This window comes from Lepus europaeus, chromosome 21 (assembly GCF_033115175.1).
Source record: "Lepus europaeus isolate LE1 chromosome 21, mLepTim1.pri, whole genome shotgun sequence".
Lineage (NCBI taxonomy): Eukaryota > Metazoa > Chordata > Mammalia > Lagomorpha > Leporidae > Lepus > Lepus europaeus.
Genome location: NC_084847.1, coordinates 1,923,680 through 1,939,282, shown reverse-complemented (window position 1 = coordinate 1,939,282; position 15,603 = coordinate 1,923,680). Strand labels below are relative to the sequence as shown.

The window sequence follows — 15,603 nt, the reverse complement described above, 5'->3', positions numbered from 1 at the left end:
GCCCCGGACACCGCTGCTCCTGCCATGGGCCCCAGAGGCTGACCTGGCTCAGGGCGGGGTGCAGGTGTGCACCTGGGAGGCGGTTCCCGGGAATCACGGGAGGAAGTGGCAGGGCAGGAAGAAACGCTGATGCGTTTGCAGGGACGAGGAGGTCCCCCCGAGGGCGACTGAGCTGCCATCCTGCTGGGCCCTCGGCCTTGGCTCCCCCAGGACAGAACCGTGGGGCGGCTGGCTCTCTGGAATCCGCCCTGCTCCTGCTGAGGGTGGTCCCAGGGCTTGGGGAGGTGCAGAGCTGGAGCAGACGGCCGGTGAGGCAGCGGCAGGGAGCCGCTCAGCGCCATTTGGGGGCAGCAGGTCTGTGTCCTCCCTGCCTGGCTCCCTGTGAGGGGCTCTGCGCCCCAGGCTCCTTGTAGGGGAAGGACCCGTCCAGCGAGACCTGAGGCAGTGGACATTCTTGCCAGGAGCGTGTTATGCTGTGGCCACAAGGTGGGAGCAGCTCTGGTGGGAATGCCTCCCCCTCCCCCACCTCCACCGCAGCCACAACCCCCGCCACATGGAAAATGCACCTGGCCGAAGATCCTGCAGCTACCCTGGGAGTCTGGGGAAGGCTCGGGAGGGGGGTTGGCTCCAAGGCTGGGGTTGCGGCTCCCTTGGGCAGCACCCCCTGCCGTCCTGTTTCCCTGCATGACTGTCACTCCCGGGTGGGCTCCCCCAGAGGAAGTGCAATCCCCAGTGCAAGCCGGGGTGGGGGCACCAGGAGCCACGAGGACATGGAGGGTGAGGCAGGAGGCCCCTGGGGATTCCTGGGGTTGTGGGAGCACAGCTCTGACTCCTTCACCGCAGGCTTCTGGCTTCCAGAATTATGAGTGGAAAATTCTGTGCTGAAGACTTCTGTTCATTTATTTGAACTGTGGAGCCAGAGAGAGAGAGAGAGAGAGAGACAGAGAGAGAGAGAGAGAGAGACAGAGAGAGAGACAGAGAGAGAGACCTTCTATCCGCTGGTTCACTCCCCAAGTGGCAAAAACAGCCAGGGCTGGGCCAGGCTGGGGCCAGGGCCTGGAACTCCATCCGGGTCTCCCACATGGGTGCAGGACCCAAGCACTTGGCCCATCGTCCACTGCTTTCCCAGGTGCATTAGCAGGGAGCTGGAGCCACCAGGACTTGCACCAGTGTGCATAGGGACGCCAGCAAGGCAGGCGTCAGCTTATCCTGTTGCACCACACCGGCCCCCAGCACAGACTGACAGGTTCTGTATTTAAACAGTCTCGGGGCCGGCGCCATGGCTCGCTTGGTTAATCCTCCGCCTGTGGCGCCAGCACCCCATATGGGTGCCAGGTTCCTGGTTGCTCCTCTTCCAGGCCAGCTCTCTGCTGTGGCCCGGGAAGGCAGTGGAGGATGGCCCAGGTGCTTGGGCCCTGCACCTGCATGGGAGACCAGGAGAAACACCTGGCTCCTGGCTTTGGATCTGCGCAGTGCCGGCCGTGGTGGCCATTTGGGGGGTGATCCAACGGAAGGAAGACCTTTCTGTCTCTCTTACTGTCTAACTCTGCCTATCAAATAAAAAATAAATAAATAAACAGTCTCATTCTCCCATGCAGGGGCTTTATTTTGACTCTCGTCTGGGTGGGATTTCATGATCCACTTCCTCTCAAGGGGTTTCGGTTATCACACATCCTTCACCACCCCAGGGTTCAGAGCAGCCAGACTGGTGCTGTGGTGCAGTGGATGAAGCCTCCTCTTATGACACTGGCATCCTGTATGGGTGCTGGTTCAAGTCCCAGCTGCTCCACTTCCAATCTACCTCCTGGCTAATGGCCTGGGAAAGCAGTGGAGGATGGCCTGGTCCTTGGGCTCTGCACCCGGGTGGGAGACCTGGATGAAGCTCCTGGCTCCTGGCATCAGACCTGCCCACCTTGGGGCACCTGGGGAGTGAGCCAGCCGAAGGAAGATCCCTCCCTCCCTCCCTCCCTTTCTCTCTCCCTCTCTTTGAAGTAAATAAATAATTTTTTTTAAAAAAAGGACTGTCCACCAAGAACAAGGGCAGCTGGCAGGTGGCGATTGGGCAGGAGGCAGCTGGGGACAGCTTTCCCCAGGTGCAAGTTGTGCTCCTGTTGTGAAAGGAGTTGGGGTACCATGGGTGCAGGCACTGGTCCCACCCGGGAACCCCCATGGCGCCCACTCCCCGCTGGAAGTTCTAGGCAGAGGACTGAATCAGGAAAAATAAGAGGCACTCAAATTGCAAGAGAAGAAGTACAATTATCTGTGTCCCCCAATGATACAATCTTTTGTGTAGAAAACCCTTAAAATTCCACACACAAAGAACTGTTAGGGCCCGGTGCTGTGGCACAGCAGGGAAACCCACCGCCCACAGGACCGGCATCCCACATGTTTGATTCCCGGCTGCTGCCCTTCCGATCCAGCTCCCTGCTAATGCTCCTGGGAAAGCTGCGGAGGACGGCCCGAGTACTTAGGTCCCTGCACCCCGGGGGAGACCCGGATGGATCTTCTGGCTCCTGGCTTCAGATTGGCTCAGCAGAGCCATTGCAGCTCTCTGGGAAGTGACCCGGCAGGTGTGCAATCTCTCTCTGTCTCTCTCTCTGTAACTCTGAGTTTCAAATACATAAATAAATCTTAAAAAAAAAAAAAAAAAAAAACTGCCGGTGCCGTGGCTTAACAGGCTAATCCTCCGCCTTGCGGCGCCGGCACACCGGGTTCTAGTCCTGGTTGGGGCGCCGGATTCTATCCCGGTTGCCCCTCTTCCAGGCCAGCTCTCTGCTATGGCCCGGGAAGGCAGTGGAGGATGGCCCAAGTGCTTGGGCCCTGCACCCGCATGGGAGACCAGGAGAAGCACCTGGCTCCTGGCTTCGGATCAGCGCGATGCGCCGGCCGCAGCGGCCATTGGAGGGTGAACCAACGGCAAAAAGGAAGACCTTTCTCTGTGTCTCTCTCTCTCACTATCCACTCTGCCTGTCTAAATAAATAAATTAAAACAAATTAAAAAAAAATGGGGGGGGGAATAAGTGTTAAAAAAAAAAAACTGTAGATGAAAACATCTGTTAGAATAAGGACTGAATCCCGCCCAGGCCACCCACTGCCTGTGAAGACGGCTGGGGTTCCGTGACGAGGGAGTTCCACTGGGGGCAGCGTGGCACGAACACCTCACTTAGGCATTATCCTGCCAAGGAGGTGAAAGACCTGGACGATGCTGAGCGTAAAACGTTGCTGCATAGAATTGAAGACATAAACAGACAGGAAGACGCCTCACGTTTGCGGTGCTGGTACTGCTCAAAGCAACCTACAGATTCGATGAGAAGCCCGTCCGGAACTTCATCTGCAATCTCGAGGGACCCCAAACATCCAGAACTACCCTGGAGGGCCAACAATTCCTGGCTCCGAAACATACTACAAAGCTACAGTCATCAAACGGTGTGGCACCGGTGGGAGACACACAGACCAACGGAATCGAGTGCAGGGCCCAGGAACGCCCTCACAAGACCAAGGCCCCTCGGTGGGGAAGGGGTGCATTTTCCACACATGCTGCTGAGCAAACCAGAAATCCACACGAAAAACAACGAAACCACACCCGCTGCACACTCCACACACACAAATTAACTCAAAATGGATCAAAGGGGCAGAAACTTGGTCTACTGCTTAAGGCGCTGGTTTGGGACACCCAAGTCTGAGATAGAAGGGCCTGGGTTTGAGTCCCGGCTCCATTCCCAATTCCAGCTTCCTGCTGATGTGTACCCTGGGAGCAGCAAGTGATGGCTCAAGGAGTTGGTCCCTCCCACTCCCATGGGAGACCTGGGTTGAGTTCCCAGCTCCTGGTGTGGCCTGGCCCAGCCCTGGCCACTGTGGTCATCTGCTTTCTCTCTCTCTCCCTCTCTCTTTCTCTCTCCATCTCAAATAAATTCTAAAATGGGTCACACATAAATGTAAGACCCAAAAGTATAAAACTCTTAGAATAAAATATATGGTAAAAGCTTCACAATATTGGATTTAGCAATGATTTATTTTTTTTAAATGTATTTATTGGGGCTGCTGCCATGGCTTAGTAGGCTAAGCCTCTACCTGCAGCGCTGGCATCCTATATGGGTGCTGGTTCGAGACTTGGCTGCTCTACTTCTGATCCAGCTCCCTGCTGATCATCTGGGAAAGCCATGGAAGATGGCCCAAGTGCTCGGGCTCCTGCATCTGTGTGAGAGACCCCGAGGAAGCTCCCAGCTCCCGGCTTCAGATCAGCCCAGCTCTGGCCACTGTGGCCATTTGTGGGGAATAAACCAGCGGATGGAAGACCTCTCTCTCTCTCTCCCTGTCTCTGTAACACGGCCTCTCAAACAAACAAATAAAATCATTTTAAAGATTATTTATTTATTTGAAAAGAGGGAGGAGAGAGGGGAAGCACTCCCACCGACTGGTTTGCTCCCCAGATGCTCCTAACAGCCGGGGCTGGGCTGGGCAGAAGCCGGGAGCTGGTAACCCAAGCCCCCAGTCTGCCACGTGGGTGGCGGACGCGCGGCAGCAGAAGCCGGGGTTGGAGCCAGAGCTGGAGCTGGGTACCCAGCCCAGGCACTTCTGTGTGGGACGCGAGCATCTTAGCCACCAGGTCAAACAAAAGAGAAATCTGGCAAACTAGACTTGTTAATCTACTAAAAGACACTCCGTTGAGTGACAATGGCAGCCCAGACTGGGAGAAAAGACTCGTCAATCATCGATCTGACCAGAACTGAGCTAGAACACGCAGGGAAGTCCCCACACCACCAACTCAACCGGAAGCTTATTCCAAACCAGGAAAGCTGCACACAGACGGCCAATGAGCTCATGAGAGTCACGGGCAAGAACGGAAAAGCTAGCGCGAGTCGCGCCTCACGCCGTTAGCATGGTCACTACAAACCACGGCATCGACGGGAAGCAGTGGGCGGCGGCGGGGACGTGCGGGAGCTGAGCCCACGCGAGCTCGGACAGATGGGCGTGGCAGTGGACGGCGCCCTGCTCGCTTCGCGGGGGAGGGGTCCGGAGCTGGGCAGAGCCAGGTGGACGCGGGAGTGGACGGCGCCCTGCTCGCTTCGCGGAGGGGGGGGGGTTCCGGAGCTGGGCAAAGCCAGGTGGACACGGGAGTGGACGGCGCCCTGCTCGCTTTGCGGAAGGGGAGGTTCCAGAGCTGGGCAGAGCCAGGTGGACACGGGAGTGGATGGCGCCCTGCTCGCTTCGCGGAGGGGGAGGGTTCCGGAGCTGGGCAGAGCCAGGTGGACGCGGGAGTGGACGGCGCCCTGCTCGCTTCGCGGGGCAGGGGTCCGGAGCTGGGCAGAGCCAGGTGGACGCAGGAGTGGACGGCGCCCTGCTCGCTTCGCGGGGGGGGGGGTTCCGGAGCTGGGCAAAGCCAGGTGGACATGGGAGTGGACGGCGCCCTGCTCGCTTTGCGGAAGGGGAGGGTTCCAGAGCTGGGCAGAGCCAGGTGGACACGGGAGTGGACGGCGCCCTGCTCGCTTCGCGGGGGAGGGGTCCGGAGCTGGGCAGAGCCAGGTTGACATGGGAGTGGACGGCGCCCTGCTCGCTTTGCGGAAGGGGAGGGTTCCAGAGCTGGGCAGAGCCAGGTGGACGCGGGAGTGGATGGCGCCCTGCTCGCTTCGCGGGGGAGGGGTCCGGAGCTGGGCAGAGCCAGGTGGACGCGGGAGTGGACGGCGCCCTGCTCGCTTCGCGGGGCAGGGGTCCGGAGCTGGGCAGAGCCAGGTGGACGCGGGAGTGGACGGCGCCCTGCTCGCTTCGCGGGGGAGGGGTCCGGAGCTGGGCAGAGCCAGGTGGACGCGGGAGTGGACGGCGCCCTGCTCGCTTCGCGGGGGAGGGGTCCGGAGCTGGGCAGAGCCAGGTGGACACGGGAGTGGACAGCACCCTGCTCGCTTCGCGGGGCAGGGGTCCGGAGCTGGGCAGAGCACTGCTGGGTGTCCTAACGCTGTTCGTGCCTTGAAACCATGAGACACGGTGACGCCTGCCGGGCGTGTTTCACCACGGGTCAACATAATCAAATAAAACAGAGCACAAAGGCCGTGATACATACAAGAACCTCCAGATCTGTGCTTTTATCCTCCACAAATTCGACTTCAAAATGTGGAACCACTGAGCGGAGGGCACGTATGTAGCTGAGGGCTGGCGTGTTGGGCTGTTGGAGGGGAAAGGCAGCGAAGGGCTGGGATTGTGGGACCGTGGGACAGGCCACCATGTGTGAGCCAGCGTCTCCTACCCGCAGTGCCTGGTTCCGGGTCCCGGCTGCTCCACTTCCGATCCAGCTCCCTGCTCGGCACCTGGGAAGGCAGCAGAAGGTGTCCCAAGTGCTTGTGTCCCTGCACCCACGTGGGAGACCTGGATGGAGCGCCTGGCTTCTGCCTTGTGCGGGCACGTAGAATTTCCCAGTAGGTCAAAGATCTCTCTCTCTCCCTGTCTCTGTCTTTCCAATAAATAAATCATTTAAAAGTTCATTTAAATGCACTGAAAGACAGAATGGACCAAAGACAGAAGGAATGGCTGGGAACACAGGTGGACGCACAGTGCAGCACACAGGGGCCACACCGGGTTTGGCAACCTCTCAGCTTTGCTGCTGGAAGCTTTAATGGCAACATTCTCTGACTCTACGTGGAAGACAGCTCTGCCAAGTCCAGCCCCCACCGCCACCCTTGTGGCCTGTCTGGTTCCTCTGTCCCCTGCCATAGCGCTGCGGTCTGCAAACTTCCAGGCCCTCAACACAGCTCGCAGTGGGGTCAACAGCTGGCCTCCCAGTCCAAGGCTGCCCCATGGGGCTCTGCAGCCACACAGCAGGGCTCTGCCACGCTGCTGCCATGCCTGCCTGGGGCCGGCGCTCCGCGCCACTCCCCACACTGCTTCCCTCCTCAGCACAGATGGGGGGTGGTTCTGGGTTCCAGGCTTCAGCTGGGCCCAGCCCTGCCTGTCCTGGACATTTGTGAACCAGCGGATGGCGGGGGGCGGAGCTCGTACCCTCTCTCTGCTTTTGAAACAAATTTTAGAATTTACAAAAGAAAAAATAAAAGGAGGCCTGGGGCACAGTCTCAGGCTGAGGTTTCCACGTCCACGGCTCCATTCCGCAGGGCAGGGGTCCGAGCAGGGCATTCTGCCCCATGGGGGGAATTCCTGGCCCCCAGGAGAGGGGACTGGGAGGCAGGGAGAGCTCGGGGAGGGGTTCAGGGAGGGGCCACGTTCAGAATGTTTGTGTCCCCAGATCATGTGTGGAAGTGCCAGCCCACTCTTTACTGATGTATTCATTCATTCATTGGGGGGAGAGGGAGAGGGAGAAGAAGAGAGAGAGGGAGACAGAGAGACACAGAGAGAGAGAGAACACAAGCTTCCACTGTCACTTGTTGGTCCACTCCTCAAATGCCTGCAACAGCCAGGACTGGGCCAGGAGCCAAGAACTCCATCCGGGTCTCCCACGTGAGTGGCCGGGATCCAGTACTTGTGCCATCCCCTGCTGCCCCCCGGGTGTATTAGCGGGAAGCTGGAATTGGGACTGCAGCCAGGCCTGGAGGCCAGGCCCTCCCCTACGGGACACTGGCTCTTGGGCAGCTCCTGCCCCAGGTTCCTGGATTTCAGTGGCGTGGGCCCTGCACCCCCTACATGCCGACGCCTGACCCAGAGTGCCATCTGCCCACACCCGATCCTGGTCGTCCACCGCCTGTGGTGCAGCCATAGGGTATGGGAGGAGAGTTCTGTTGGAGTGACCAGAACCCACCGGGACACTGAGTCACAAACACACACGTCGGAGCAGCCTCGGGAGCCCAGAACCCGAGAATCCCGCCCACCACCGCCCCGAGAAACGCCACCTTCGCCTCACACTCACCATCACTTCGTGGCCCGGGTCCCTGCCACGGCCATGGCCGCGGTTCCCAGGTCACCACCAAGAACTTCTGGGAGAAGCAAAGTGGCGGAGGAGACGGGGAGCAGCAGGTGCACAAACAGGTGGAGGAGGCAGGCGAGGCGGCCACGGGCGGGCGGGCAGCTGAACCTGATGGACGTGATGATGTCGAGAGGATGGCTGAGCTGCAGGAAGGGAAAAGTGAACCTTAAAAAATAAAATCAAAAAGGCTGCTGCGACCCGGTCCCTCCACGGGGAACTGAGTACGGTCGCCCCAGAGAGGCCCCGCCGGCGCCCTGCGCTCCCTCCACCGCCGCCAGAATCAACAGGAATTAGCAACAGGCGAGGACATAGGAACCAAGGCCTCCAGGCCCTGCTAATTTTCTCCAAGGAGGAAGCAGGCGCAGCACGGAGCGGCCTGGCCCCCAGCTGCAGCGGCTGCGTGTGGACTGAGCAGGCGGCGGGTGGTAGCTTTGCAGGAGCTGCTGAGCCCCTAGCACGTTTCTCTTCTCCCTTTTGTTGCCGGTTCATATTTTTTGGCCTGTGTGATGTGTGTGTGAAGTGCTATCACGTTGTCCAGCAATAAATGCAATTTTACTTCACCGACTTGCTCTGACCAAAACAAAATTGGGTGCTGGTAACCTTCAACACTGGCGCTGATGAAACTTTAACTACATAAAAGGTCAGGCGGAATGTGAGGCTGAGTGCCCTCATTTTCTTTTTTGAATATTTGTTACATATTTGAATATGAGTTACAGAGAGAGAGAGAGAGAGAGAGAGAGAGAATCCTGCTGACTCAATTCCCAAATGGCTGCAACCCCCGGAGCTGGGCCAAGTCAAAGCCAAGAGCCAGGAGCTTCTTCCCGGTCTCCCACGTGGGTACAGAGGCCCAAGCACTTACTTGGGCCATCCTCTGCTGCTTTCCCAGGCCACAGCAGAGAGCTGGATTGGAAGTGGAGCAGCCGGGACTTGAACCGGCACTCATATCAGATGCCAGCGTCTCAGTTGGCAGCTGAATGGCTGCACCACAGCGGTGCCCCTAAGCGCCCTGGTTCTCTGATGAAAGCACGAATCCTCTCCGGGAAAAATGGAGACAACGCTTACACAATAAGGGGAGAGCTGCCTCCCGCCACCACGGGGCTCCCCTGGGGCCTCCGGGCAGCAGCCACCCCTGGACCTTGGGCAAGTCCATGCACAGCGGCCAGCCTGGGGCCCCTTCGCTTCTGGCCGTTCCCCTCCCCTTAGGCAGCCTCTTGCCACTGACCCCTGAGGTCCCCGGCATCCGCAGGGGCCACCGGCAGGAGGCACCTCCATCTCCACCCGTGAGTCTCAGCTCCTGCCTCCAGATGAGGCTGGGGGCAGCCCGGCACTCAGGCTGCAGGGGGCCTCCGCCAGCCACAAGAGGCTAAGACAAAGGCTTCCCAAGCCTCACATCTGGAGGGTGGGGACAGCAGGGCGTGGGCCGCATCCCAGCGCCGGCTGCCTCTGCCAGGAGGAAAAGATGGTATTGTTTGGCCTCCTGGCAGTGAGGGCTGGGGCGCAGCCCGGCAGGGAACAAAGGCTGACCCGACCTCTTGGGGAGCTCTGTTCCTGGGAGACAAAGGGCCTGTGTTGAGCCTCCTGGATCGTGGGCTCCGGGCCAGCTCTCGGGACTTCCCCCAGCTGTGCAGCTGACAGGTGCCGAGCAGGTGTGCATGAGTGTAAGCGTGCTGCCGTATGGAGCAGCAGCTGGCCAATGTGTCTGGGGACATACACGTGTGTGCACGCCTGTTCACACGTTCATGTGTGTGAACGTGCACCCACTGTCACCACACACGTGCGCTCTGTGGACATGTGCCTCACGTGCGCATCCGGGCCGGGCCACCGTCGCCTCTGGCCAGGCTGGCAACTGTCTCCCAACTGCCCGCCCACACCAGGTGCTGCTGCTTCCTGGAGTCCCAGCCCAGACAGACCCTCCTCCTTTTGGGCCCCAAACCTTGCCAGCCTTGAGTTAGAAAGACGCCCAGACAGGGCCCTCAGGCTGACCAGGCGCGGGAACAGAAGCCCCCTTTGTGCAGCCACCCAGCCAAGGGCTTGGGCTCCACCTTCTAGAAGGAGCTTCCTCCTGGGGCCCAGGAAGGCTCTGCTGCCCGCCCACCTGCCTCGTCCTCCCGGGCCGGAGAGTGGCTGGGACAGGGAGCAGAGCTGGGAGGAGGGCTGAGGTGGGGGCACACGTTGGCCCACGAGCCTGTGGGTGCCTGAGCCTGGGCCAGCCTGTCCTCCAGCCTCTGAACGCCCTCCCTGCCCACAATGCCTTTCGCCAGCACCCTGGACAGGGCTGCCTTTGTGGGGGGGTGGGGGGGTGGTGTCCCCAGGGGTCTGGGTAGTACAATTTCAGGCCCGAGGGCTACTGGGTCTCAGCACGGCCATTACAGGAGACACCACGTGAGTGGGCAAGCTGGACACCCGTGGCACTTGGTGTGTGGACGACAGCATTGGGATTTCATAGAATTTTCACGTGCCACCAAAAAATGGTTCTTTTCTGTAATGTTTCCCGACACTGTAACAGGACAGAGCACTCTCCGCGGCCCACACTGCCGCCCGGTGGGGCCGCGTCGCCCTGCTCTCCCACACACGAGGCTGCTCTCGCGAAGCAGGCGCTGACTGCTTGTCCTGGGCCTGTGACTGCCAGCTCCTGGGCTCCCGCTGTGCCCGCGAGGTGCCCACTGCAGCCACAACTCTGCCGCCAGGGTCCTCCGCCCCCTCCACACACCTCTCACCTTCCAGGCTTTCCCAAGCATGACCTTGTCCATCTGTGGGAAGCCTCGGACCCCTGCTGGGAGCCTCGCTGGACCCTCTCAGCAGCCCCATGGCTCTGTGGCTCTGAGGGTCCCAGGATTCTCCACGGGTGACAGGGTAGCCACTGGAGCCCTGAGTGGTGACAAAGGCGGCCCCAGGTCACACCCTGAGGCTGAGTGAGGTCCTGAGCCCAGCTCCACCAAGGGGCCCTGGTTCCCATGGAGCTTCTGCAGACTCTGACCATCAACTAGGCTGGGCAAGGGCTCTGAGCAAACCTCCCCTGACCTCTGGAGTCAAGGTCAGCCCAGGCGCTGACGAGAGGACCTGGAGGTGACGGTGAGGTGCCTGTCACCGGCCCAGATGCAGGGCCAAGACAGCAAACACAGCATGTCCGGGAGCCTCCCCCAGGATGGCTCTGGGGATTCCCCCAAAAGAGCCCCCACCACCCAGCTCCTTCCTGTTCCCTGGTGACCCCTTGTTCCTTCCTTCTGGACGAGGGCCAGCAGCCCGGGGAGGGCGGTATAAAGGGGCAGGCGGAGGGCGCGCAGGCTCGAGGCTCCTGAGGAAGAACTCCTGGCCAGGTGAGGCGCGCGGTGCACACGGGCAGGCCAGCGAGAGGGGCTGGGCCGCGCGCTGGACTCACGTGGCTTCTCTTCTCCCCAGAGCCTTGTGCCGTGCCGGCTGGGACACCGGGACACCATGCTACTGCTGTTGCTGGGCCTCACTCTCCTGGGGACCCCTGCCTCCTGGGCCCAGAGTGAGTGTGGCCGGTCTGCCTCCTCTGGCCCGTCCTCCTGGTGGGCACCCTCCCATCTGTCCGTCTGGGATGCCCAGTGACCACATGGCCGCAGGACCACCCCCGCCTGCAGAGCCAGTGTCCGTGGCCCCAGGGCAGTGAGAGCCCCCAGGTGACCTGGTGGGCTCCCTGGTTCTCGCCCTCGTAGCCATGTATGGACTCAAAGGAGAGAGGTTTTTCAGCACCTATGCAGACGAAGACAATGAAGTCAGGGCGGTTCGGATAACCACGAATCTTCTGGGCCAGATTCAGAGGTGAGCGGGATCGGGGCCACTCTTTAACGGCGGCTCCCGCGGGCTCTGGGCAGCTGCTGGGCGCCACGGGGTCACCGAGCTTCCACTCCCCGGCCTCGCAGACGCCCCTTGAAAGCCCCGCTGTTTCCTGGGCAGCCAGAGGGTGGGATGAGCAGAATTCTCCCCATCGCCTTCCAACCCAAACTCAGCACCAAAGTTGGCCAAAGGCCCACTGGGGAAGTCGGGGGGGGGGGGCGGTCTGTCCAGTTAGGGTCAAGAAGGTGACAGGGTGGACTGTCAAGTGAAGACGGGTCGCCACAAGTGTTCTGTTGCCCTCGGATGGGGGTGTCCCGGCTCGAGGCCAGGCCTGGGTCTTTGCTCTGCACTTAGGAGACACTGGGGGTTGGGGGAGGGACGACAGAGTGTGTTGGGGTGAACTGAGGACGGCCCCAAGGTGAGGCGAAGGACACAGCCAACCGGAGCAGGGCGGGGCCGGTGAGCGCGCCAGGTGCCCCGGGAGACACCTGTTTCTCAGGCCTGTGACCTGCTCCTGCGACTCAGGCCGAGGAAGTCAGGCTTCGCCAGGGGCAGCCGGCCCTGAGCCACAACAGCGGCGCTGGCTCCCGGAGGTCGCGGTGACCCGGCACTGCCTGGAGCTCCCGGCACAATGCCCGCTTCTCAGAAGAGGAAGCTGAGCCCCGAGAGGCCGGGCCCTGTGCTGCTCACCCTGCCCCGGGCCCGGCCCTGGGAGACTTCCTCTCCCCCAGTATCCAGGTGAAGATCGGCTGCGTCTGGGACGCTGTGTACGGAACCGCCGGCTGGAAGACCCAGGAGCTCATCCTGCAGCCGGGAGAGCACATCACGGCCATCCACGGCCAGCACCTCCTCAAAATCTGGACGCTGACCCTGTGCACCAACCACAGCCGCTGCGTGGAGTTCGGGAAGAAGGCCGGCAAGCCCTTCTCTGCCTTCCCCGACCAGGACGGGGAGGTGCTCAAGGGCGTCTTCGGCCTCCTGGCGTCCTCCGGCTTCAAGGGCATGGGCTTCCAATGGGGCCTTCTGCCGGCAGAGTCGCTCCCTGGCCCAGCTTGTAACAGCACCCTGTGAGCGTCGCGGGGCCACGGCATGGGACGCAGGGTGGCTGGTCCTGGGGTAACTGGACCCCACCAGGCAATAAAGCTTTTGCAGGAACAGCATACGCAGGTGTGGTCCTTGGGTCTGGGCAGGACGCAACCCCTGGGCTGGGAACTCAGTGACCTGAGCTGGGAGGTGGGCAGAAGAGGGTCTGCGGACGACCCAGGGCCGGTCCCACGACCTTCGACCTTCGAGGAGTCAGGCTCCACGGCTAACGGCCACCGCTCCCGTCCCCAGCCCCAGGCCCATCGACCGGCCTCCCTGGCCAGGCTCCATTCCAGAGGTCTCTGAGGGTGCTAGGGGTCTCGGGGAAGTCACTCATTCGTTCACTCACCTAGCCAAGGCCTTGTCCACACCCAGCTCCCTGGGGCCCCGAACTTAGAGAGTAGAGGTCAGCCATGCAGCTGGGGAGGGGACAGACCCGTGGGGACAGACGGAGAAGCAGAGGGTGGCCGCTCACTGTGACCTGACGCTGTCAGGCGTGGGCACCTGCTCAGAGGTGCAGCCGTGGAGGAAGGACACCCAGCTAAGTCCTGAAGGACGAGGGAGAATTGGCTAAGTGGAGGCCACGGAATGAGTGCATTCCGGGGCAAGGGGTCGACACGGGCAAGAGCCAGAGGTGGCTGAGGTCGGGGCTGCTCACAATAGTCTAGGGCCGGGACCCCCGTGGTCCCCACCGGCAGAATGAGAAGCCTGAGGCACTGAGGCAAAGTGGCCGGTCCCGGGCCCTGCAGTTGCTGAGTGGCAGGGCTGGGTCCAAGCCGAAGGGGCCCAGCTGCAAAATGTGGCCGCGAACCCAGGTCTCACAGCCGGCCCCTGGCGCTCTGCCTTGGACGCACCGGACAACCCTCGTCCCCATTGTCATTTTAGCTTAGTTTACTCTAACGAACAAAAAAAGATTATTTACTTGAAAGAGATTAGTTAGTTAGAGAGAGAGAGAGAGAGAGAGATCTTCCCTCCACTGGTTCACTCCCCAGAATGCTGCAACAGCCGGGAGCCAGGAGCTCCATCCACGTGTCCCACACGGGTGCAGGGGCCCAAGCACTGGGGCTGTCCTCAGCCACTTTCCCAGACTACTAGCAGGGAGCTGCATGGGAAGTGGAGCAGTTGGGACTTGAACCATATGGGATGCTGGCTTTGCAGGCTGCTTTACCTGCTACACCACAGCGCCAGCCATGCCACAGTGCCCGCCCCTTGGTTTTCTTTTTTTAAAAGATTTATTTTATTTATTTGAAAGACAGAATTACTGAGTGAGGTAGAGACAGAGAGAGAGGTCTCCCATCCGTTGGTTGACTCCCCAGATGGCTGCAACGGCAGGAGCTGAGCCCATCTGAAGCCAGGAGCTTCTTCTGGGTCTCCCACGTGGGTGCAGGGGCCCAAGGACTTGGGCCATCTTCTACTGCTTTCCCAGGCCATAGCAGAGAGCTGGATCAGAAGAGCAGCCGGGACTAGAACCGGTGCCCATATGGGATGCCGGCGCTTCAGTCCAGGGCTTTAACCCGCTGTGCCACAGCGCCGGCCCCAGGTTTGCTTTTCAAAGCTGAGAGCCACTTAACATGGGGTCTGTGCACAAAACTCCAGGCCCTGCACAGACTGGGACGGGGAAATGCATCTCTTCGCCTCTGTTGTTCTATACCAGAACCCGCGACCTCACACACCTGCTAACACCCTGCGAACTGACAGACAGGCTGCATGTAGGGCTCGTCACACACTTCAGTGTGAGGGCCGTCCTCACACTCACCCTTCACTGTGTTGACAACCAAAGCACAAGTGCAGGGGAGAGAGCCCTTCTATCCCCTGTGGGGAGGGGCGAGGACCTCGGGCCTGATCCCAGTGCTCCTGAGGGGATGGAGGAGAGCAAGGGGAGGGAGAGGGCGGCCTGGGCGCCCACACCGGCTCAGGACTGGCGTCCGAGCCCCCAGGGTCCCTGGAATCCCTTCCTTGTGCCCCCAGCAAGCCTGGGGTGCACCCTCTGTGACCAGCCCTGCGCTGGGTGCCTCGGGATGGGTGCTGGGCGGGAGGCAGTGCTCCTGAGGGACCTGAGTTGGACGGCACAGCCCCGCGCCTTTCGGGGGCGGTAGGGGGTAAGCGCCCAGAGAGGGGACCTGGAGCCCACGCCCCTTGCTGACAAGGACCACGCACGCCAGCTTGGATGCAGACGCTTTATTCAACGTGGGGATCGCAGCCTCCTGCCCACGGTCACCCAGGCTCCCAGATCCGCTGGAGCAGGCCGGAGCTGCGCAAAGTGGCCCCAGGTGGAGGGCCGACTGGAGTGTCGGTGCTCAGGGTGCGCCCAGGGCCCCAGGCGGCAGCTCTCTGGGTGGGTGCCCGGGTGGGCACTGGAATGGGCAATTCAGTGGGAGACCGGATGGGACTGGCACAGGGGTGGGGGCCAGGTTGGGTGGCAGAGTGGACGCCGAGGTGGGGGACAGGTTGGACAAGGTGGACGACGGGGTGGGCACTGGGTTGAGGGCGATGGTGGATGGCAGAGTGGACGCCGAGGTGGGGGCTGGGTTGGGGGCCGCAGTGGACCACAGAGTGGATGCCGAGGTGGGAGCCAGGGTGGACACCAAGGTAGGGGCCAGGGTGGACTGCAGGGTGGACGCTGAGGTGGGGGCCACAGTGGATGCAGGGATAGGTGCTGAGGTGGGGGCCACAGTGGACAGCAGGGTGGACGCTGAGGTGGGGGCTACAGTGGATGTAGGGATAGGTGCTGAGGTGGGGGCCGGGGTGGACAACTGGGTGAAGGCCACAGTGGACGCAGGGGTGGACGCCCTCTCCGGGGCGAATCCCCACTTGAA

The 15,603-nt window shown here is 61.1% G+C and overlaps 2 protein-coding genes across 2 annotated transcripts in view; both read left to right on the top strand.

Moving 5' to 3' along the window:
* Positions 1 to 15,603, top strand: part of RNPS1 (RNA binding protein with serine rich domain 1) — a 426,882-nt gene that overhangs the window by 10,421 nt on the left and 400,858 nt on the right. The gene's annotated exons all lie outside the window — the stretch shown is intronic.
* ZG16B (zymogen granule protein 16B) lies at positions 11,322 to 12,775 on the top strand. The gene is made up of 3 exons (XM_062180907.1): positions 11,322 to 11,396; positions 11,584 to 11,689; positions 12,436 to 12,775. The coding sequence occupies exons 1-3, from the start codon at positions 11,339 to 11,341 to the stop codon at positions 12,773 to 12,775; spliced, it is 504 nt and encodes a 167-aa protein (XP_062036891.1). The 5' UTR covers positions 11,322 to 11,338.

Excerpts from the sequence above, each read along its gene's own strand:
- ZG16B (XM_062180907.1), top strand. The coding sequence starts at position 11,339 with ATGCTACTGCTGTTGCTGGGCCTCACTCTCCTGGGGACCCCTGCCTCC. Across the intron at positions 11,397-11,583 it reads CCCTGCCTCCTGGGCCCAGA|CCATGTATGGACTCAAAGGA; the intron begins GTGAGTGTGGCC and ends TCGCCCTCGTAG. Across the intron at positions 11,690-12,435 it reads CTTCTGGGCCAGATTCAGAG|TATCCAGGTGAAGATCGGCT; the intron begins GTGAGCGGGATC and ends CCTCTCCCCCAG.